Raw genomic sequence first — 23,380 nt, 5'->3', positions numbered from 1 at the left:
AGATAGGTTAATTTATTGATTCGAGAGGTCATGTTAGTTATGGGAGTGCATCTATATGCATGATAGGGAGACCGGCACTATTTGTCACACTTTTCACTCTCTCTTATATATCTTGGGATCTATAAATCATATAGTTATAAATGATATACCAAATGAAAGAGGAAGGTCTCTGGCATATTTTGTGTATTCATTACATTTTAAGATCTTACTTCAGAACAGAGTTAGAGGCAATCCAATAGCTAATGTGCACTTGTGTTAATTTGCCCCAGCAGTGGGTAAGTTGTCATACTATGTGGGGTACGATGTCATTGTGGATATTGCAAGAAATAAACCATTAACAAATACAAATGTCAGGTGGTGTGCTGCCATTTTCTGTTGTTCTTTAATAATCTCTGATAATCTCTTCACCCTTCCTTTTAAAAACATATTAATCCAATTATATTTCAAATATCATGAAACAATTCTTTGACGGCTAACATTACTTAAAGTAGCTACCCTTATTGATTGAACTTTCACTGATATTATTGGGGCTAGTTGTCACGTGAGAATATGCCCCAAAATCTCCCAAGACAATTTGCCCAATACCGCCATATTTGCTAACACTTGCTAAATCTCTGGTTAGCTTAGCACATTAAATTAGTCAAAGGTATAAAAATATACTAAATAAGCTCTACAAAATACAAATATATAATTTGTAATATTGCTTACGAGAATAAACAAATTAAATACATTTAAATGTACACGTTTTTTACTCAGGGGTGTGAAAAATAGTTAATTTGCGCTAACTTCAGTTCACAGCATCATTGACTGCTCTCGGACAGGAAATTGCTTCAGAATAAGTAAGTACACAAAACCTATGTTCTTTTTCTTAGTAGCACCCTCTAGTGTGGGAAATAAAAGCAGTTTGACAACTTAACCATGTGACAACAAGCCCCAGACTCCCCTACTGCAAATATCCTGCTGTGAGACTGTGCAACAGAAATCTCTTCATTATTAAAATACTTGACATGATAGAAAAATGTTTCTGATTTCGGTAAACAGATCAGACTTTTCCTTCCTGTAAAATAAAACTACCCCGACAGGTGTGATGGAACTTAACGCTCAGCCTAAACCTGAGGACCCACTCTGTGGAAAAATTATTTACCTGACGCTTATGAAATGTGATTGAGTGACAGCTCACCTATCTGAGGTGGAGCAAAGTAGGCTACAAATTGTTACTGTTAGAACCTGATCGATCCACTCTCTGTATCAAGCATATTTATTAATGAATTTACTAGTTGTGCCACATGCATAAATTCTCTGGCTGCATGAAGGTACTTTTATGTCTTTTTCATGCAAGCATAAAAACACTTTTGAGAGCAAATTTCTCACCTTGCAAATCAAAAATCAAGTTTGTAAGTAAAAGTATATGGACTGAGAACACAATTATTTGGATTTCAAAAATATTCTTCCTTACAGTTTTGTTGGTTTTGGGCACAGACTTGAAACTTTTGCTTGCGTTTTGCACAAACACTTTCTATAACAGTGGTAAAGTACACCCACAGGCTGCTCTTTGTATCACGCTGAAGGGATCGGCATGCTGACGGCACTGATAACAAGAAACACAATCAAAGTGAAAATCGTGCTGCCACTATTAAAATAATTTAAATAGAAAAGAGCAATATTCTGTCAAATGACCTCAATGTAGCTCAACGGAGTCCTTTCCTGTTGGGTGTAAACAGAGGTAGCGAGATGTGTGTCCAGGCTTTGGATTCAAGTCAAACCCACCTAAAGAGACTCTTGTTACATCCATGAGTGTAAGTCCCTTTAAACAGGAATGAAAACATCTGATAGTGGGAAGGAAAAAAACTTCATTTAACAGGACAGTACCTTAGGCCTGTATGAATGTTGACAGAAGATGTTGTTAAAAGATCAGCATTAGCACAATATCAAAAAAAAAAAAGCTAATGGTCAGACAAGTCAAAACATCAACTATAACAAAGGGCTTTGAGGTTACCAGCCTGCATAAGTGCACTTTAAAGGCTCTAGAGTATTCATACAATGCCTGTGCAGACGTTCGGGGAGTCATCACCAACCCTGCTGTGACGCAGCTCATTCTTTTTCTGTGTCCACTCATACCAAGCCGGTGAAGCTGTGGACTTTAAAACTACAGCTGTGTTGACAACAGAGACACGACATGAAGTGGTAAAATCCTTGGAACAATGAGTGCACAGGTCAAGAAAGCAAAACCTACAAAATCAGATTGTGTATACTAGTCTGACAGTAAATATATGCTTCTGGTTTTAATGTCAACATACAGTCTTTAAGAAGGTTACCTTAGTAAAAGTGTTGCCATAGACTTGCTCTGTAGTCATAGCAGCCATACTTCTCTGTTCTACCCAGCGTGTGTGTAGCATCCACCCTATATTTATTCATTTAAACTTTAAAGGGTAACTTGTGATACTGCTTCCTGTGTGGGGGAAATGGAGGGGAGTGGGTGGGGGATACGTGGTCTTGTCTCCTTTCTGTAGTCAGTTTTGTAGTTGCACATGTTTCATCTCCCTTCCATTATTCCCTTCCTCTGTAATATCCTGCACCAGAGCAAAGATCAAACATTTACTGCATCGCATGCCAACGATAATTTGGTCACAGAGCAACTTTCTGGTGTGTTTTCTTCATTTGTTCATTGAACAAAAGCTACAAAATTTCAGCTGAACAATTGTTGGGAACAGAGAGGAATTTAAATTGCCCAACAGTGTATTGTACTGTGTTCTACTATAAAATTGAATACGAGATGTTCTGTTCCTCTTGCATTTAAAGCTGTTCCTTTTTCTTCGAAGAAATTATGTCTGTGGAGAAAACAGGAAGGAGACATAAGGTTTTGCTCAAAGGCTGCTTCCCCTTTGAGTTCTGCAAGGCAGCTGGCCAGAGTGAAAACGAAATAGCAACTGTGCAGCCTCTCCTTTGAGTAGTTCAGATAGTGAAGTAATGAGCTATAAGCAAACTGTTGTATCCTGGAAATGGGAATTGTGAAACAGGAATCTGTTAGGTTGGGTCACAGCTTTTACGCATGTTGAATGCCAACGTATTTCAACCATCACTTCGGAGAAGTTACACAGCTTTCGTACGTGTGTATGTATAGAGATAGGACATTTCTGCTTTAATATATTAGTAACTTCTCTTCTTACATTAACAGTTGTGCAAAACTAAACTGCTTACACATAAGCAAAAGATGGAGTTTTTTTTATTTTTTTTATTTTCTATTTTATTCTGTTATTCTATTTTATTACCTTGTTTTGTATGTATCTTAGCAAATATTAGTTGAACTGCTGTGGCATTTAGTGCAAACATATAGAAAAAGCCTCCTCCAGTGTTGGAACCAGCTCAGGTCAACTCGACTTGCTCTTTTAAATAATAACAGGCTTAACAAAGACAGCATTTTTACGCTAAACATTGGCATTGTCTCTGTGACCAAGCTTAATGCATCTTGCTCAAAACAATGCTGAGCTAGAGTAAAGCCTTAAAGAGCTGGTAGCATGAAACATAGAGTCGTGTTTCTGTCCATTCAACCCATGGAAGTCACATTTTTACACTCCTTTTAAAGTAGTTCTGTCTTGGTCTCCACATATTCATGAAACACCTATCTAGCTGGAACACCTGAAAATGAGAATTAAATCGCTTCTGACTGCATCTACATTATGTCAGCTAAATTTTTAAAGTCAGTTTTCTGCAGAAAGGACATTCGAAATGATTTCAGATGTTTCTCTTGGAGTGGGCAAATCTTTGCTAACATGTTAGTCATATACATTTTATAAGGTTACATAAATGTCGGGTTAACAATTGTTCCATTGCCACCGGTAGCCGAGAAATTCATTCGTTCTACATTAAAATGAAATCCCTGCACATGTATAATGTTCAGATTACTGAGACAATTCTATGTAGCAGGAGATTAGTACAGTTTTGCCCCTGAGGCTTAATGTCCTATAAGTGTTTGCTGACAGGGTATTTTAATACTCAACCCACCACATGTAATCACATTCATTATTAAAATTACAAATGTTAAAATTTTAATGTTTAAACTAGTGGATGGGCATATCAGTTCAAGAGCACAAACACTCTTGTATGATCTAATTTGTCAGCCAAAGTGTTAATGTTGTCCCCAAGCCATGACTGCCTTGTTATGCAATAGTCCCCGGTCCTACGAACAGTCCATTCTCTCTCTCCTTTCTCAGTTTTTTCAGGTGTGATGTTACACCTACAATCAGGTCAGGCCATATTTGTTGGCCCACATTGATGCAATCCTCACTGGAGTCAGATTATGGGTAGGTTTTTCTTTGTAGTAGCTACTTTCGCAGTGATTGTGTTACCTGGACAATGCAGTGAGGAAGCTTTAGTATAAACCAATAATCTGGTGTCTCAGCTGCTTTTAGTGGCCCATCCCTGGGTCACAGTTAGACTTTTCACTTTTAATGATAAAATTTCAGGTATCATTTTACACTCATTCCTCTCTTGTATTTATAGTAGGGTACTGTTTTAGTTCTGCTGCTTGGCAACTTCCCTTGAAAAAAAACCAGCAGGGAAACTGTAGTGACATAAGAATGTTGGAACAAGAATGTTCTGGCCATACATTGTGGTCCTGGAGGAACTCAGATATGCCTGTTTTGGCCTTCATCAAATTTGCAAACTGTTCCTTTTAACTTCAGTCGATTCAAGGTGTCCACAAACCCACGGTCAATGTCACAGCCTACTTTCCTCTGCAGCCTTGTAGTCAGCCCTGCATTTTGACCCAGTTTTCCCTCCATATCTCCCATCATCCGCTTGATAGTACACCAGCAAGGTTTGTTTTCTTATTGAAATCCCTGACTGCTAATTGACATCTCTGCACAGCAGGTCAGTCTCTGTGCACGTATGCTGCCTGTTAATTACAATTGCCACTATTGTCAGGGTGTCAGTGGTCAGGGGGAACGCCTCTATTCATGGAGCTATATTTAGCCATGAAGCTATAGTACTGTACAGCTCTAGCAACAGGGACCTGAATAGCCCTGACTAATACAGCCATTGTCTGGTGAAGCTCTGTGTGGAAAGCTTTGTCCCTTCCCACTTTGCACAAGCACCAATAAGTTCTGGTTTTCTCTTTTTGCAGCCTGAACGGGGTCTTCAACTGTTTTTTTTTTCTTGCCTCTCTGCTATTTTTAATCCACTCAGCAGTAAATGTAGGCCTGATTGCATAAATGCAGAGGGCTATAAAGAGCTGTCACGTAAACCCTAATCCCACTTAGATTAGTGATTAAACTAAAATGGGAATTCTCCTTCCCTCAATGTAAAAAGATCTCCAAAATGTGCAAATGGTGAAATCTGACCATGCAGAAACAAAGTGGATTTCAAGGAATCTGACACCTGCAGTCAATTGAGCCCAGAACAGGTTGCGATTTAAATTATATATATAAAAAAAGCATTTTGACACTTTGCTGAAGTCCAAGAGATGCAAAATGCAGAAAAGGTTATAACTGTGTCCAGTGAATACCTCAAACTGTTGTGTGTGACGTACCACAACAAAATCAAAACTCTGTGGGGGCAAATTTTGAGTTTCATACAGGCTGTCACAAAAGGCGCCATGTGACTTTGTAAAAACAAGCTGAACCTGCAATAAGTGGAAATCATTGAGGCAAAACCACCCTGAGAATGGTTGTCTGTTTATTTCATTCAATTTATAAAGGCAGAATCCCGTGAACTATGCACAATAAATATAATTCATTAAATTAATACCACATAAACCACATAATACCTCAAAACTGAATGTGTATTCAGTTTGTGGACAAGTCTAAACATTGAATTGCCCTTAAAATAATAATAATAATAATAAACTGTGAAAACTTTCCATTCTGAGTATCAAAGTGACAAGTCTTAAATACTATTAAATAAATGTGCTGTTAGAAATGCTTGGATTTGGTCAAATTTTCATGAGGAATTCTTCAAGCTGAGAGTTGACTGCTCCCCTCCAGTGAGGTCCAGTTCTTTGAGTCTTGTCAACTGAGGCACTCTGTTGGCTTTTTGCATTCCCCCAGTCCCTGTACTTGTGCTCGCCACCACATGTGCGTATCTGCTCAAATGATTCACTTTTCTCTGATGAATTCTTTCTCAGCGGAGAAAGGCGCAGTCATACGTTGGAAATCCTGGAATCCAGACTGCTGAGTCACTCTTCTTTGGCCCACAAGTTCACCGTGACCTGTTAAATCCGTTGGAACATTTCTCTTTCCTTTGTTCCTTCTTTTCCTGACTTCCACCATCTCTTTCTCTATTTGAGGCACTTTCCAAATGAATCCAACACAGACATTAACACAGGCCCTGTGCAGTTACTTTTACCCCCAATGCACACAACACATTAATATTCCAAATGGTTTCATCGGTCAGGAAGGTTTATCACAGGCACCCACTGATCCAAACACCGACTGTCTCTGCAGAATCTGTTCACTTTGTTCAGTGCTGGATCCTTCCACAGGGACAAATGAGGATTCTGAAGAAGAAAGAAGCAAGCAATTACTATCTGCTGATTTACAAAATGTGCAAACATACTTTAATTATTCAGAATATGTAACCAATGCTAGCAACAACTCCTTCCAAGTACAAACAAAGGCACTGAGTAGCAATAAAGCCATGGTACTTGATAATAAGCAATTAACAGGTCTGTAGTAAAGGGACATGAGTAACACTTACAGTAACTAGAACACAGTGCAGGTCCATTGGTTCTCCTCCTGGCTTCACTCCACCAAGTATTTCTGCCAGACGCCTCATGTTGCTCACCCGCAGGATGTTGATGTCATTCTCACAGCAGAAAGCCTGGATCAAAGTGAAGTGAATCTGCAGAGCCACATCCTCCTCATCATCTGTGGCCAGTAGACACAACACCACATTGTCAGGATCCCTAAAAGCAACAAAGAAAAACAGCTGTCAGGAAAAGAAAAAGACAGCTTCCTCATGCTCATCTTGGCTGGAGTTTCAAAAGTTAATGTTACATGATTGCATTAGTAATCTTATGATCAACTTACGCATTTAGTGACTTTGCTGCCTCATAGACTCCAACAGTGATGCAACCCTGAGGCAATGCAGAGCTTAGAACCTCCTCTAATGCTTTAGCCACCGATTCCATCCTGAGGAAACAAAAAAAGTTGAATAAATTAAATGAAAAAAGAAGAAGCAAAACACACAAGGACAGAGACACCGTTGAATGTTAGTTTGAACTTTGATGCTCAAGTTCTGATTCATTTGAGATGGAACTCAGTTAATGAAGTAACGCTGCATGTCCAATACAACTGCTGGACAGGAACAAGGATTAACATGCATACAGTTCTAACAGAAATAATCAACATGTAGCCTTCATTTAAGCAAAAACAGTTACCCTGGTATAACTAAAACTTAGTAGATTAACTTGACATAGCTCAACGTAATTACATTACATGACAGTGTGAAAGAAACCTCCATTCACACACTAAGTTAATTAGAAGGTGTCCACTTTAGCGTTTAGACAACTAAACTGTTTCCCCAAGCCAAAGATTTTTAAAACAAGCAAAGAAACAACAACAACAAAAAACAGTTGTGAATAGCATATCAAAATCAACTTACTACATTGAAAGGAAATTCTAAACATGCAAATTTAAACAACACAAGCTAACCTTTCTGTTGGATTATCTCCACTGGTTTCTTCAAAAGTCATATTGCACATCCAGGCGGTATGGTGTCCGAAAATAACCAGAGCAGAACCGGTATCCTTCTCGATGCCGAAGTCCTCACTGCATACCGGAGACTCTTGTGTTTCCAGCAGAAAAAGGCAGTGTGCGCAGAATGATTTGCATAAAGCCATCCCATTGGTGGATGATTGGTCACACGGAAGTGTTTCAATTTGTCCCTGTGAATATAGTGACTCCCCGTGGCCATAACAAGGACACTGACTGTTATACTCAAAAAGTAAGTTGGGAAATGTAATAAATCACTGAGGCCTCACAGTTCCTTACAAAATGAAAGTGTTGATTTGAATTTGTATTGAAACTTTTGGGGAAACATACAAAGAAGTGTACGTTTTTGAGTTGATGCCTCTTGTTGTTAATATGATGAAATATTTATGTGTAGAATTTCTTTCTTTAGAAAATTTGTCTGGGTGACAGTGAAATAAATGTTCCTGGAAGACCAATTAGTCAATTACTCTAAATCAAAAGTCAGAGGAAGATCAAAGGAATGATTAATGGAATTATTGTACAAGTCTATTTGATTATCCTAATATTGTCATTTAATTTGATGGTTGGAGTTTTAGCTATATAGTTTCACATTTATCAATTACTTCCAGTTCTTCATTTATCCAGCTATTCAGCTATTTCAACCACTAATCTCAGTCAACCTTTTATTTACTCGTTTTTCAATATTTCAACCATTTCTTCACTATTGTTTTAACAACTTTTATCTTTATCATTTCTGCTGTCTTCCCATCACACTCAATGTACAAATTATCAATTACCTGCAGCTATTGTATCAATTTAACATGACTTTTTTCTATTTCAGTTGACTATTAACTACATTTTCTCTACTGTGTTTACATACACACCCACTTCCCAATTAGTTATTTCAATCATTGACCCACTTCTTTTCGTTTTTTCACCATTCATCTATTACCAGCTAACTATTTCAATTGTTTACCCACAGCTTTGAGCTATTTTACCCATTTATCCAGTAAATTTTACAATGTCATCCATCTAGCCTGCTACTTTCAGTTTACCATTTAATTGTACTTTAACTTAGCGATTTCAACATTTTCTCCACCACTACCTTAACTATTTCTTTATAATTTGTAGCAAAGCTAATTTGCCCAACTTGCATTCATACTACTTGGAGTGGCAGAGCCTGGCCACTTCAACAAGTCTGTATATTCACAAGTTTATCTAAATATTTGAACTACTCTTAGCAAAATCCTCCCACAGTTTACCCAAAATTGTAACAACTTCATCCATTAGCCTACTTTATAAGGCTATTTTAGTTGTTTACCACATTCATCTTACCATTACATTTTACTTTAAACTACTTTTATAATACCTATCTATCCATTACGTTGCCAAGTGTTATATCTGCAGATTATGGCTACTGCAGATTGGTTCATGTACCATCAGGGGCACAAGAATGTCTGGTTGGGAATCACTGAAAGAAATTAAAATAGTGATTGAAACTGGTCACAGAACAGAGTGTGTAGATGAGACGGGAGTTTTAATGTGGACCAGAGCGCCTCTGCTGGCGATGTAAGATAAACCTTCTTTTTTTTTTTTTTTTTTACTACTAGAAAGGCTCAGCTCGTTTCACCACAGATTCAAAATCAGTTTCCACACGGCCATATGCACGTGAACATTACTAAAACTGACCGGGGAGCAGCTGACCATAATAACCGATTTTGACCGTCAGATGCATCTTCTCTACCGGCAACGTGGCAAGACCTATGGGCAAAATTTAACACTTCCAAGTTGCCATTTTCTTTCTAAGTGTAGGCTATCCTAGAGTCCTGGGACAATCATGTAGTCATGTCGAACTGACAAACGTTTTGTTGTTGTTGTTGTTGTTGTTGTTGTTGCTGTTGTTGTTAGAAGTATCCTTTGGATGGCCGTGATTTCCTCCTCCGTGTACAGCTGTCAAACTCGTCGGGGCGTGCTCCATTGTTTACTTTCAGCTCAGTGAGAATACACAATTCAAAAACAACGCAGATAGTTTAATTTGAACCCTTTTTAGAAGCATACTTTGGTAATGTTTTTGTTTTTTTTCCGCACTGAGATCATTTACACCGACATGTATCATTTAACACTGACTCCAGAGCAGTAACTGCGCCTCTTTTGGGTCACAGCTTTTTGTAAACTGTATCCTCTTGTTATCACGTCGACTTGTTATCAGGTGGTGTCGTAAATTGTGCATGACATGATGTGGCAGTTTTGGATGTACTTTGACTGTGTCTGGCAAACGCTAAACACATTTATTAGTGCGTATTTTACTTTAAAGGATTCGTCATGGATTATAGCGGTAACCGCTGGCCCGACTCTGACCGTCACTCTCACAGGACAAAAGACAGAGAATACTCCAGGTATTCTCAGGGGGAAAAAGACAACACCTACCCACCAGCGGATACCAGAGAGTGGGAGAGACGCTGGGGTCATCCTGATGCCTGTTACAGGGCTGATTTCATCAATCCTCCTGCCAGACATGAGCAGTTTCCTTACAACGCTCAGCAACACGTCTATGGGCGACCAGAACTGGAAAGACCCCACTCAAGGTTTGTATAGCTAAAATTATATTAAGTTGACAATAATATAATCAAAGGTTATAACACCAATGATGTAGCCAATGATGCTGACAGTAGGTGGAACAAAAGTAAGCAATCAATCTCCATCTTTCCCTTCTTGCTCTTCAGTGCATTACTAATAAGTTATGGTTAAATGCATAATAAATAATGCATAAAGTGAAAACCAGTACATCTCAGGCATTAGATTGACTTCACCTGGGTTCTCCTTTATTTTCAGACATGGGCATGACTATCGACCCCAAAGCCACTGGGACCACAGAGCCAGCTATGGTTATTACGACTACTACAGAGGACAGCATGGACTACAAGGTGCGGTAATATAAAAGAACTTCATGAGACAGCCAAGCTTTTATAAATCATCTTCAGTCTCTCTACAATGACTGTGTTTTACTGTGTTTATTAAGATGCTGGCGAGTTGGGACCCCAAAGCTTATGGAGAGCAGATCAGCACTATGAAAGAACAAACAAGCAGGAACATCAAGGTTGCCTCTATACAGAGGAGTACAGGTGAGCCGATTTAAGTCAAACCTTTTGCTTAAACAGAGCTGAAACAGTTAGCGAATTTAACAACATAAGTTTTAATTGTTAGAATTCAAATTTTTAAAATTGTAATTGTTTATGTCATTTTTTACACACCACATTGGTTTCCTATGAAGTCTTTTAGTTTTAAATTCCGGTTTTTTTCAACAAAATGTTCTAATAATAAATAGAATACAACACAAGACAAAACATTTCAGTACAATGAAGTAACAAAACAATTCTGGAACACAAAGACGAGCTAATCTAAGCCAAATACGTATAAAGCCCTTAAAATCATGAAAAAATAGTAGAGGATAAAACAAGCATACAACACATACATTTAATTCCATCTAAATAACACATAAGTTATGTTGAGCATTTCATTATAAAAGGACATCTTTTGATTTTTGATTTTGTCAGACAAAACTTTTAAATAACCCAAGTTGATTCCTATTAGGATGTAGGAATAATCTCTATAAGAGAATATATGAAGTCAACAAATCCTCATTGGGGAGAAGCCAATTAGTGCCTTAAAGTCCATAAGGAGAATTTCAAGATAAATATTAAACTGAACATGAAGCCACTGTTAGTGGGCATGTGAGTGGTCCCTAGTGCAGGGAGCTCTAACCAGTGTTGTCAGTAATACCAGAGTAAAGTCTGCTCGAGTAGTCTATGAGAGAAAAGATAAAAGCATGTATAACGCTATGTAAATCTACAAAAGACAACAATGATTTGACAAACACCTTGATGAACTTCTGTTCGATCAATATGCTGTTCATGAAAATTACTCTATTTATTTTAAACATACTGCCTGCGTCCTGAATCATAATCTCTGTGTTCAGTGTTAGTGACTGCAAATGCAATAAACAATACGGTCTCAGGAATATAGCACAGGCTTAATTGCTCTGTATTGCTGCAGAACAGATAATTGCAAAGTGGACATACATTTATATGAAAATATCATTCTTTCAGGGATGACCCAGGGACAGACAGCTCCCAGCATTACCCAATGGACAATCCTTCGAGAGACAATGAAGAGAAATCCTCTTATTCCCTTTGGACTTTAGAAAGTTCCAAAAACTCAGGGTTATCTTCCAGCAGCTATGAGTTGAGTCAGTACATGAATGAAGCTGAACACAGTGACCCAGTCCCACAACCTACTCACAAGTTTGACGGAGGTGAGTGTACATTTAAAATCTTTTTCTCTCACATCACCTTCACTCAGTGTTTTTGTCCCCCTTTTTTCTAACGCTTTGTATTTTCTCAGAGCATGGACCTGTGCATCAGATGTCAGCTCCTCTGAAGTACTCCATCCCTCATGCGGTTGTCAGCTTTGGGCCTGCAGGCCAGCTGATACGGGTCACTCCAGGCTTGTTGATGCAGGAGAATGTCAGCCAGTTGGAAATCCACAGTTTGGAAGTAGGTTTGAAATGAACTGTGTTTAAAAGCAAGAGATATTAATTGAGAGTTATACAACACAAATATAAATGCAACACGTTTGCTTCGGCTCCCATTTTTCATTAGTTGCAGTAATATATCTAAGACTAAGATGCCTGCAAAATGTTTATGCTTACTGCTCAGGTGTGCTTTGGACTGGCAATAAAATACCAATCTAAAATGTGAAGTTTTAACATGCAACACACAAGATGTCACAAGTTTTTGCAAGAGCATGCAATTGGCATGCTGACTGCTCGAATGTCAACCAGAGCTGTTGCCTGCAAATTGAATGTTCATTGAACAACAATAACAGCTCCAACATAATTTATGAGAATTTGTCAGTACATTCTACTGACCTCACAACCGCAGACCGCGTTTAACTGCACCAGTTCAAGGCCCTGATGTGGCTGTAACCATCTTGAGCGGGCAAATGTCCATCTTCGATAAAATACAGACCCATGTTGCAAGGATCTTTACAGAATTTTTCAGGCTGAAAACATCCCATTCTTGCATGGCCGGCATACTCACCAGACACGTCAGCCATTGAAATATCCATTGAATTTATAGATAAATAGCAGATCATTTTTAGGATATCATGAACAATCTTTCAGTACAGTCATTTTGTGTAAGGGTGTAAGAAATCATTCTTGGCTTTATGTCTGCACAGGTCATTCTGAGTGAAACACGTGAACAGCAGGAGATGAGAAACTTCCCAGGACCCTTAACCAGGTAATGCTTTGTCATTTGTTGTGCTAAAAATAAAAATACTAGTCTCTAAATAATCTTAACAAAAAGATCAATGTCATTTCTCCCACCGTCAGACTGCATTCCGCTGTATGTCAAATCTGAAATTATTATCTTGTCTTGTGTAATTTAAAAAGCTAATATTTTAATTTCAGTGTTTAAATGTTTGATGTATTTAATGTTTTTTGAAGGGAAGATTTGCACAAAGTAGATGCTATAGAGTTTGCCAACCAGAGGGCAGCCGCATGCATGAAAGATGAAAAACTCCATGATAAGAGCTCTGCTGTCCTCTTGTGGAATCTATTAATACTGCTCTACAGGCAGAATGGAGTAAGTGGAACATGATATTTCACAGTTTGTGGATATACCACATTTCCATCAAACAACCATCAAAGAAATTATCGTGATTTTTCTGATTCTCACATTTCCAATGTTTCAGCAAATAGTTGGGTCGGACATTGCCGAGCTGCTCATGCAGGGCTCACATTCAGATGGAAGCTGGGAGTCAGATGCTCCCACACTCATTGACTTCAATGACGACATGACTGCTGAAGCATCACCTTGTCAGGGAGATGACCTACTCTCAGGAAACTTGAGCAGCTTCACCCCAGAGACATCTGAGAAGGCTCTGCAGAGCTACACTCAACTGCTGCTGGCTGGGAGAAAGAAGGTTTCTACATGTTTACCTTTCTAATCATCTTTTTGGCTTTTGCTGGAAATCTCCTACTTCTCTAATCTTTGCTTTCGTGGGAATAATGTAATTTAAGTCCCCTATATGAAACCTTAACTAGTACAATGGTAATATAAATGTAAAAGTGTAAATGTAATAAAACAGTGTTTCCCTCTGAAATGCTGTATAGAAGAACTATACAGTAAAATAGCATACAATGGAAATAAGTAAAGTACCTCATAATTGTACTGAGATAATTGTACTGACTTTGTCTACCTAACTTTCTTAACTGTATTACTTAACTAACCAGGACGTCATAGTCAAATAGTAATCACACTATGGTGGTATCTGTTGTCGCTGCACTTTTTCCCATGTGGTGTTCAGGAGGCCCTGGAATCGGCTATGACCAGCGGCCTGTGGGGGCATGCATTTTTTCTGGCTAGCAAAATGGGCAACAGATCCTACATGACTGTGTTGAACAGGTGAGAAAAGCCAAGGCGTGTGAGACACAACAGCTGCAAGACATTACAACTCTACACGAGTGGTAATTTGTGAAGAAATTCTCTCTCTGACTAAACTTAGATTCTTAAGGCCTGCTTAAAAATTGTGTTACAGTCCCTCGGAGATGTTGGTAGTGTTTCTTTTCCACTGTTTTGGTCCAGACTGAAATAAACCAATAGACAGACTGATATAAAATTTAGCGGAGACATTCGGCTCCGAGAGGATGGATGGATTCCCAAGGCTTTGATGATTCTCTGACTTTTCCTGCACCACAATGACGTTTGTGGTTTTGAGTGAAATGTTTCAACAAATATTTCATTGATTTTCATAAAAATGTATTCATTTTCTCCTCAGAATGAAATGCAATCACTTGATCCTCTCCAGATGGAGGGTGTTTTGCATTCAGGCTAATGTTATATAGACAGCGATCACCCCGTGTGATATAACATATAATATACAATTTTTAGAATATTCTTTAAATTTGGGTTGTTTTTGATTGAGTAAAGGCGTGAATTATAGACAAATTGCACTATTCATTAATATTTCCTTGTACTGAACAGATAATAAGAAAAAAAATTAAAGTAGCATTTGCCACTGTCAGAACTAAGAGATGGGGAGTCATAGAAGCCTATACTTGTAACTTGCGTTGCACATTGCAAGAAATATGAAGACATCTACTCTATGCAACAAGACCCGTGGCTTTCTCAGCCTGTGTCCAAAAATAATTTGCTTTATTTAGAAGTTGTTGGTACAGTTTGGCCTCTGGAACACTGTAATATGGCTTCCTGTTCTAAACAGGTAAGTAGTTTTATGTCTGTGTACATTTTATTCCTAATTCATCAAAGATAATCTAATTTCCCTGTGAGCCTATATTTACACCCTGTTTTTCAGAGTTTGTCTTGGCTCAGGAGTTACTTCTTTAGTATTTGCAGAGGGTAGTGTTATGACAGTACATAACAGAGGCCATTAACATTGTTCCTATAGAGTGTAAATCATCCAAATTGACCTACAGTAAATTTGGTTAAATACATGAAGTTACTGTAATCTCTGTCCATCAGTCACAGAAGTGATGTCCATTCAGAAACAGCTAAATAAGGAATGTATGGAGTGAGGGATCTTAAATGTGCAGTTTCTGTGAATTTTTTTTTATCATGTAAGCAATTGTTAGAGACTATTTTAGAATTAGCGGGGTGTTGCAGCAACATATGTCAGGTTATCATTAGAGGAATGTCTGGGGAGAGGACTGGCAGATAGCCAGGCTGATTTAGATTTGTGAATTGACGAAAGGCAGAATTTGAGCTATCAGTGTGGTATACCATTGTTATTTGGACTAGTCACAGTTATTCTCGTTAAATGGGTGGGTTCCTGTTGTAGTTCTGCTGCTGCTAAAGCCTTAGTTAAGATGTGCAGTGACACAAACTGCTCTTTTGGCAGGTTTACAAGCCAGATAATGGCTTGTGACCCCCTCCAGACTCTTTTCCAGTTGTTATCTGGGAGAACTCCTGCTGTAGCCACGGTAAAATATCCAGAATGGAAAAAAAACCTCTGACAAGTCCCAATCATGAATACATTTTAGTATTCTAAACAATCTTTTTAACAGTTTCTGTTGTATTAGCTGATATGGCTCTTAACAGTGATGTTCTGTCTTCAGTGCTGTGGAAATGAAAAATGGGGAGACTGGAAGCCCCATCTGGCTGTTATGCTCTCAAATGAGACAGGAGATCCAGCCATCCAACATAAGGCCATCGTCACCATGGGAGACACACTAGGTATAGAAACACTGATTGACTGACAGATTGTCACGCACAAACATGCATACTGATGTTTTGTGTTGCTCTTCACTGTGCAGCCTCCAGAGGCCTCATATATGCTGCCCATGTGTGCTACATGACAGCCAGTGTTCCCTTTGGGGTATTTACGCAGAAGGCGGAGAGACTGGTGCTTCTTGGCAGCAGCCACAAGTGAGCTATACTTCCACCTTCCTGCCATTCATAAATCATTAGCTGTTAAGCTTGTCATTCTGAGAGCAGCAACACATTTTTGGAGACAAGTCTCCTCATGCTCCTCTTTTTAATTTGAATTTGTATCATATTTATTGATGTCTCAGGTAACGGTGTGCGTTGACAGTATATTTCTCCTCTCCTCTCCTTTCCCCATCTCCTCTCCTCTCCTGTAGGCAATCTTTTGAAAACTTTGCCACAAACTCTGCCATCCATTGCACTGAGTTATACGAATACTGCCAGACACTCGGGGGCAAATGCTTTTCAGTACCATTCTTTCAGGTAGTACCTACTTACATGAGATCTTACTGCCTTCAATAAAGATTATGACTGTCAATGTATTTCTCATTTGAAATATTTTTTGATTACAGTAAGTCTAAAATACATATGATGTTGATTATTGCTGTGTTGTGGTTAGGTGTATAAGCTCCTGTATGCCAGTCGACTAGTGGACTTTGGGCTTTCATCTCAGGCCTTACATTACTGTGAAGTGGTTGGACAGACTCTTCTCAGGCAAAAGGAGCCTTTCTTTGTGCTGACTGGAGAGGTTATTAAGGTATACATGCTTTATATGTTTTACACATCTGACTCCTCTTATTAAAAGGGATGGATATGTATGTATGTTTTCTCCTGCAGCTGTCACAAAGACTGACGTACTCAGATGGTCAGTTCACTGATGCAGGAACTGGACAGGAACCTGGATGGCTAAAACTCCTACACGCTAGACATCACAGTATGCAGGTGATCGGCTTCTTCAGTCCTTACATTCCACACAATGTGTTAGCTAACAGAAAAAAGCATTGGCTTTAGGGCCTAGTGCTTTATACGAGGGGCACTCAAAAAGTTTAGAGACTCTTCCTGATGCGCACAAGTGGTACACAGAACCGTGACAGTCATTGGACATAAGCCTCTGGTTCATTTTAAAATGATTGGAGCAGCCTTTAACGAATCGGCATTGACCAGCATATGTGCTTAGACTCTACCATTCCTGCTACTACATAGAGAAAAAATACTTGACTTCGCACACTCACAACAGGTAAGTTTAAGAACAGGAGTTTTATTCCTCCGTGAAGCAGACAGGTAAATTAATATACACAGAATGTGCATAAACACAATAATGTCCAACGTCTGCCTCTAGTGTCCATGAGAATGCAGCCTTAGAGGAGGTGAGTCTGGTGAGGAGAATCACTGTCCTGTTGTATGCCCAATGACATGTGAAACTCACATTTGTCTGCCTTTTTGAAGAGCTGGCTTTACAGAAGGCGTTGCAGGACTTGGCAGATGTGGTGATGGTGTTTCTGTTAACCTGTGGATGACAAGCTCTCACTGGCAGTTGTTCAGACTGGTGAGAGGTGTGGCCATGGGAGGTGACTGGAGGCAGGGAGAGGAGGACACAGAACACATGGGAAAACAATAACAAACAGACAGGGGAATGATAGCACACATGAGGAGAGGTGATTGGGCCAAAACAGAGGGAGACACACTAGGGTCAGACAGGGATCCTGACAGTTTCTAGTGGTTTGGTGAGTAGATTAGGATATCATCCAGGTAGACGAAAACGAAATGGTTCAGGAAGTCATGGAGGACATCATTCACAAGGTCTTGAAAAACTGCTGGAGCATTGGTTAATCCAAAGGGCATCACGAGATACTTGAAATGCCCCAAAGGAGTGTTGAAAGCCGTCTTCCACTCGTCTCCCTCGCGGATCCAGACGAGGTGATGGGCATTATGGAGGTCCAACTTTGTGAAGACAGTGGCTGCGGCCAGTGGCTCGAAAACCGAATTGATGAGAGGTATTTGTTTTTTACAGTGATCTGATTTAACCCCTTGAAATCGATGCAGGGATGGAGGCTCTCATCCTTCTTGGCTACAAAAAAAGATCCGGGTGGCAGATCAATGGCGCAGTTGTGGAGGAAGCGAGAGGGCATCTCTTCGCAGGAGGCGCGGGTTCGTGCAGAACTGTAGCACAGCAGGCAGGCAGAGGGTCCCGGAGGGCCTACGCAAAAGGAGGGGCTGGTCTCCTGGTGATTCCCGTGGATTGACGCAGGGTAGCAGGCTGGCTTGACTCTGTGGTTTCCCGTGGAACGACATAGGACAGCTTCTTCATACAGGTGATTCCCGAGGATCAACACTGGACAGCAGGTAGGTCTAGTGCCTACCTGCTGTCCAGTGTTGATCCTCGGCTGGAAAAGTACACAGACGGGACTGCAACAGGCAGGAAACAGACAGGGTTCAGAACTGGGAATGTTGAGCAAGTAAATGGACTTACTGCTCAACGACAGGATATCAACGTAGCACATTGGACAGACTGACGCCGGTGGAGTGTGAGGCCAGGGTAGATATACTGCTTGGTGGTAATCACTGAAACGAGAAGCAGCTGTGCCTGCTGAGGTGTGGTAGTGGGAGGTGACTGGAGGTGGTTTCCCGTGGACCGACACAGGACAGCTTCTCCGGGATGAGTCCACTGGGCCCTCCAGGGCTGGAAGGTGACAGTGGCAGGTGACTGGAGGTGGTGAATGGGATGAGTCCACTCCCTCCAGGCACAGACTGAAACAAAGAACATGTGACAGACAACAACAACAACAGAGGAGCAGACATGAGGAAGGGAGTTCTTGGGGAAACATACAGGATCAAAACACCAGGGCAAACTGGGATCCTGACACCATGCTCAGATGTTGGTGGACATCTGCCTCAATTTAGGATGAAGGGAGATTAAGAGAGAGAAGAACAGCATAAAGATACAAGGCAAAAAAAAATGCAGGGCCGGGGATACCTGCAAAAGAAAGCATGAAACCAAGTGAGCAAGGGGAACAGCATAGAGAAATTTATGAGGGAAAGAAGGCATGAAGATATATATGCAATGGTGGGATATAAATGCATCCACGCATCCATACAGTGTACATGCCAACAGAGCTGCTAGCATGGCTGTAGTAGATGTTTGTCTTTGTTAGAAACCTATGTGAAAACTATGTGAATAATCTGATGTTAAATTTGTTTTTCCCAGACGGGCAGTTTTGACCGTACTGAAACATACCCACCAACTCCTGAGATCAGTGCACTGGCCCATGAAGATAGTAAAGTAAGCTCAGGTAAATTTGAGTCCTTTCATAGCTTAAAATGATGCTTTGTGTTTCCCACAAGAAGGCAGCATCTTGCTTAATGAAGAGTACATTTTCCTACAAAATCTCATTCAGATTATCTAAACCGAGACATCCAGAGCCATGACCCCGGGCTCCTTTATCACAGAGGAACTAAGGATCAAGAAAACCCTGTGCACCAAGCTGAAGGAAACACTGAGGAAATGACAGCAATGTCATGGGATATCAGAGGAGCGAAGGACTGGTACATATTGTACCTAATTCAATTACGTCAACTATGCAGATTTACAACTACCCGTACTTCCCATGTGAAAAGCAGTTCTGCAGCCCTGTCACAGCTGTCTCTGTTGCTCTGTTCTGTCTAGGCCACACACCAACTCTCCCTCCATGCCAGTCATGGCTGTCCATGCTTCCCCAGTGCATGCAGTGGACGCAAGCCAAAACTTCAGTTATCATAACACAGATAGCACTGAAGTCACAAGTACCTCGCCACATTGTCCTCTGAGTAAACACCCATCAGCAGCAGAGGGTGAGACTCTAATGTTAGATTGTGTTCATTCCTTTCCATATTCTGATATTTACCATGCCATGGAGTCAGCTGCTGTCTGATATTTGGATATTTTTTTTCCTACAGGGGCCAAGTTGTCCTTTAGGGCAGGGATGGTGAGAGATATTGTTTAACTTTCTACTGATAGAAAAGCAGGGACCAAAATCATAGCAACCTCTTGGTTTAATGTGATCACGACAGAAATTGTAATTAATACATTCAAATGTAAAGAGCATTTTTAAGTGTTTTCAAAAAGTCATATTGATGTCTTTTATTGTCTGTATTTGTCTTTGAAGATGGACACTCAGATGCTGGAGGGAGACATCAATCAACATGGACAAAGCCGGCAAAAAAATCCCTCAAGGTTTAGAGGCCTCCAAGCAGTCCAATGAGCCTCCTGAACAGCTGGGCGAGGCCCCTGTCACACTGACACCTGTTAAATCAAACTGGAATAATTTAAATGCATCACGCTTTCTTCTTTATTTGATGCAGAGCACAAAGACAGGATGGTTCAGTGGATGGTTCCAATCAAAACCCAAAAGTGTTGAAAAGGAGAATTCAGGGCAGGGAGGCCCAACTCAGACAGTAGGATTCAAGCAGATATGCATAATACAGTTATAATTAAGGTTTCTATTTGGTGATGTGAGATATATTATGTATTTGTGTATGTTTTCTCAGGATCTCTCACCCTCTCCTGGTTTCTGTCGGCAGCCTTCCCCAGCTAGGATAAATTGTTATGAGGTGGGTATTTTTCCAGGACCCAAATGCAAGCTCACAGACTCAAGGTTTCAAGTTCCAAAAATACAGTCTTTATTGTCCAAAAAATAAGCAAACAAAAAACTACAAACCAAAAGGTGGCACCGAGTGTGTCCACTTTACGTCCAGTCGGGAGGGCAACTCAACCGACAGCTCCAGGGGGACACGGGTAACAGGGCAGCCGGCAGACCAGCGGAAGGGACGGCGTCAACAATCCTCCAAGCCGGGAGGGCAACTCCACCGACTGGTGATTTTGACTGGGATATCCGCAGGAGACACAGAGGCCGGAGGAACGGGAACGGGACTGACAGGGAGCTGACGGGGAGCAGACGGAAGACGGACGGGTGGCTAACAAAAATGAACCGACAACCAGAGTTGTGCAGGGGCAGGTTACATATAGTCTGGGGAGGTGATCAGGGAGATGCAGCACACCTGCAGGTGGTGATCAGGGATGAGTGGCTGCATCTGCTGGGACTGGTGAGGGGCGTGGCCACGGGAGGTGAGTGGCGTGGCCACAGACAAAGACAGGGGACACAGGAGGAGAGGTGATCGGGGGCAAAATGGAGGACAAAACTGAACTCCTGACATAAATCCCTTTTCTAGGAAAGCAGGCGAGTCATGTGATGAATTGCATAATATTTTTACTCAATACTATTGAATAGACGTTTCAACAATGCAAGTCATAAACATTTTGCCAATTTTCACATTGTTCCGATGTCATAATCGGAGGTCACTGAAGTTTCTAGAGAAGCTGTGTCCCTTCTGTGTCGTAACATTTACTGATCAGTGTGTCCACTTTTTTTTATTTTAGCTGAACTACAGTCATGATGCTGTATGCTGCTTGCAGTTTTTAGTACTGTAATTTAAAATATTGCAGTGATTTGGCTGCCACAAATGACACTTGACAAATGTAATAGTTTTTTTTTAAATAAATATCCATTTCCTCTTTATAGGCCAGCAGCTGGGGTAGAAAAACAGTCGAGGCCACCTGCTTCTATCACAGGTAAATTAATTCACCTAAAAATAAACATATCCACACCTATTTATTATGTTTAAAGTAATTGCATTAGTTAAACATTAAAATGTTGTGTTTGCAGGATCACAGCTGCAACAAATAATGTGACCATATCACATCCTCAATCATTAACAATGTCTATACTGAATGCGAAATGATTGCTTCGCCTGAAATTCAAGATCAAGAAGATCAAGATAAGATCAAGACTACTCACCACTGCCTACAGTTTGCCCACCACGATGTTGCATGTTGGATACAGAAATACTCTGAATGGACTAGCAACTGAAACAGCTTAGGTGTGCTTCCTGAAAGCTCAGCGGGGAAATTGCCAGTAGTTGCTGGACATATTTTGCAAAAGGGAAAGCTTAATTGACCCCAGAGACCATTTATACATGAAGGAGCTGACTGAGACCAATAAAGCCAGCAGCACTGAGGCAAGTTTCTACTCTGGCAGAAAAGGTTGGTGTGATCAGCGATGTTTGTAACTTCCCACTTAGTATGTTGAGATTATCTATGCTTTATGCTACAATTGAATATTCACCAGCTTAATATAAACCATATTCTGAAATATAAATCCATCAATCCTATTGCATTATTTCTAAACATATCCTTGCTCTAACCCCTGCATTAAAACATACAATAGGATACTGGTTGATAATTCTTGTGGCTGTTTGTTAGCCTCACAGAAGCCACCTTTTGTTTTCCAAACTGAAAAAGATTTGTTAACATGACTTTTCAAGGCGAGTAAATTATATCACAAGTGTGGGTGATAATTGGTTATTTTTTACCATCTATAAAGTCCAGTAGTTGTAGTTTTCATTGTGTATGACACTCGCAGAAAAAAAAGTTGGAGTAGCATGTTCTTATGTTGTCATGATGATGATGATCATACTACTGGGTGGGAGGGAGGACTGGTAAAGGGCAAGTTAACAGCCAAACCCCTATACATTCCTGCCTCCCCTCCCCAGCCAGCCAACACAAACAGGACCAAACTGTTTATATGCTGGTTTTTTTTTTTTTTTTGCAGTGCCTTCAATATATAAAAGTGTGTCTGGCCATGAGGCTTCTTAAAAATATTAATAAAACACACAGGGATATATATGACGGGACAGTGATATGGCTTTTTTTATTGCTGTGTATTGTAAATACGTTTGTATGTAAGTGATATACCTTAGCTTAAGTCATATGACTTTGTAGTTTAAGTATTAATATGCTTTTTGATATTAGTGTACCTTTGTACCTCTGTATCAGCACATCAATTGTTTTCATTACCATGAATTGATTTTGATATATATTATAAGTATTAGAAATTCTAAATATTTAAAGTTGTATCCACATGTTTGTTTGTTTTTAACAGATAACAATCTGATGAAGATGAAAATAATGGTCACATACTGAATAAATACTTCTTGCTAAGAAATAGGTGGGATTCCAAATGGGGTCTCTCACTTAATGCAGAGCAAGTGACAAGCAAGCAGGTGCCGTCTCCTTTTACGATTAGTCTGCATTAGCCAAGTGTAAAAGGGACACGCTGACCAGGAATCCAACACACACACAACAAGCATTTGAGTCATCGCTTAGTACCTGCCAATAAAGTGTCAGAGCATAAACACATTCAGAATGGATAGATTTATGGAAGTCCGTTTTAGATGAAATCCAGAAAGTCATCTTAATATACGTGAAATCGGACTAAAAATAAAGGTCTTCTGTTCATTTTTTTAACATAACTGCTCATCATGTTGCTCAAACTGTTTAAAATGTTTTAGTGTAATGAATTTGATGTGTCCTAG

The 23,380-nt window shown here is 40.0% G+C and overlaps 2 protein-coding genes and 1 long non-coding RNA gene across 3 annotated transcripts; 2 read left to right on the top strand and 1 right to left on the bottom strand.

Annotated features, from left to right (window-relative positions):
* Nucleotides 1-5,787: 5,787 nt before the first annotated feature.
* On the bottom strand, nt 5,788-7,754 carry gadd45ab (growth arrest and DNA-damage-inducible, alpha, b). Its single transcript, XM_069703962.1, has 4 exons — nt 7,650-7,754; nt 7,026-7,127; nt 6,694-6,901; nt 5,788-6,493 (listed from the first exon to the last, which is right to left on the bottom strand). Exons 1-4 carry the CDS (start codon nt 7,697-7,699, stop codon nt 6,380-6,382), a joined length of 474 nt encoding a protein of 157 aa, XP_069560063.1. The 5' UTR covers nt 7,700-7,754; the 3' UTR covers nt 5,788-6,379.
* Nucleotides 7,755-9,448: 1,694 nt separating this feature from the next.
* On the top strand, nt 9,449-20,218 carry sec16b (SEC16 homolog B, endoplasmic reticulum export factor). Its single transcript, XM_069703949.1, has 20 exons — nt 9,449-10,273; nt 10,521-10,612; nt 10,708-10,810; nt 11,795-12,000; nt 12,090-12,241; nt 12,927-12,988; nt 13,195-13,333; nt 13,443-13,673; nt 14,058-14,155; nt 15,609-15,690; nt 15,826-15,943; nt 16,024-16,135; nt 16,351-16,456; nt 16,593-16,730; nt 16,811-16,915; nt 19,179-19,263; nt 19,369-19,516; nt 19,638-19,801; nt 19,907-19,935; nt 20,116-20,218. The coding sequence occupies exons 1-20, from the start codon at nt 10,011-10,013 to the stop codon at nt 20,209-20,211; spliced, it is 2,529 nt and encodes an 842-aa protein (XP_069560050.1). The 5' UTR covers nt 9,449-10,010; the 3' UTR covers nt 20,212-20,218.
* A 938-nt stretch (nt 20,219-21,156) lies between these two features.
* Nucleotides 21,157-23,316, top strand: LOC138624078 (uncharacterized). The gene is made up of 3 exons (XR_011311129.1): nt 21,157-21,186; nt 21,529-21,578; nt 21,673-23,316. It is a non-coding gene; the product is annotated as an uncharacterized lncRNA (long non-coding RNA).
* The last annotated feature ends 64 nt before the right edge of the window (nt 23,317-23,380 follow it).

Source organism: Brachyistius frenatus, unplaced genomic scaffold (assembly GCF_029030835.1).
Source record: "Brachyistius frenatus isolate BFR_SWC_R1_liver_20210118 unplaced genomic scaffold, ASM2903083v1 Contig_49, whole genome shotgun sequence".
In the NCBI taxonomy this organism is placed as follows: domain Eukaryota; kingdom Metazoa; phylum Chordata; class Actinopteri; family Embiotocidae; genus Brachyistius; species Brachyistius frenatus.
This window is presented reverse-complemented; position numbering and strand designations above follow the sequence as displayed.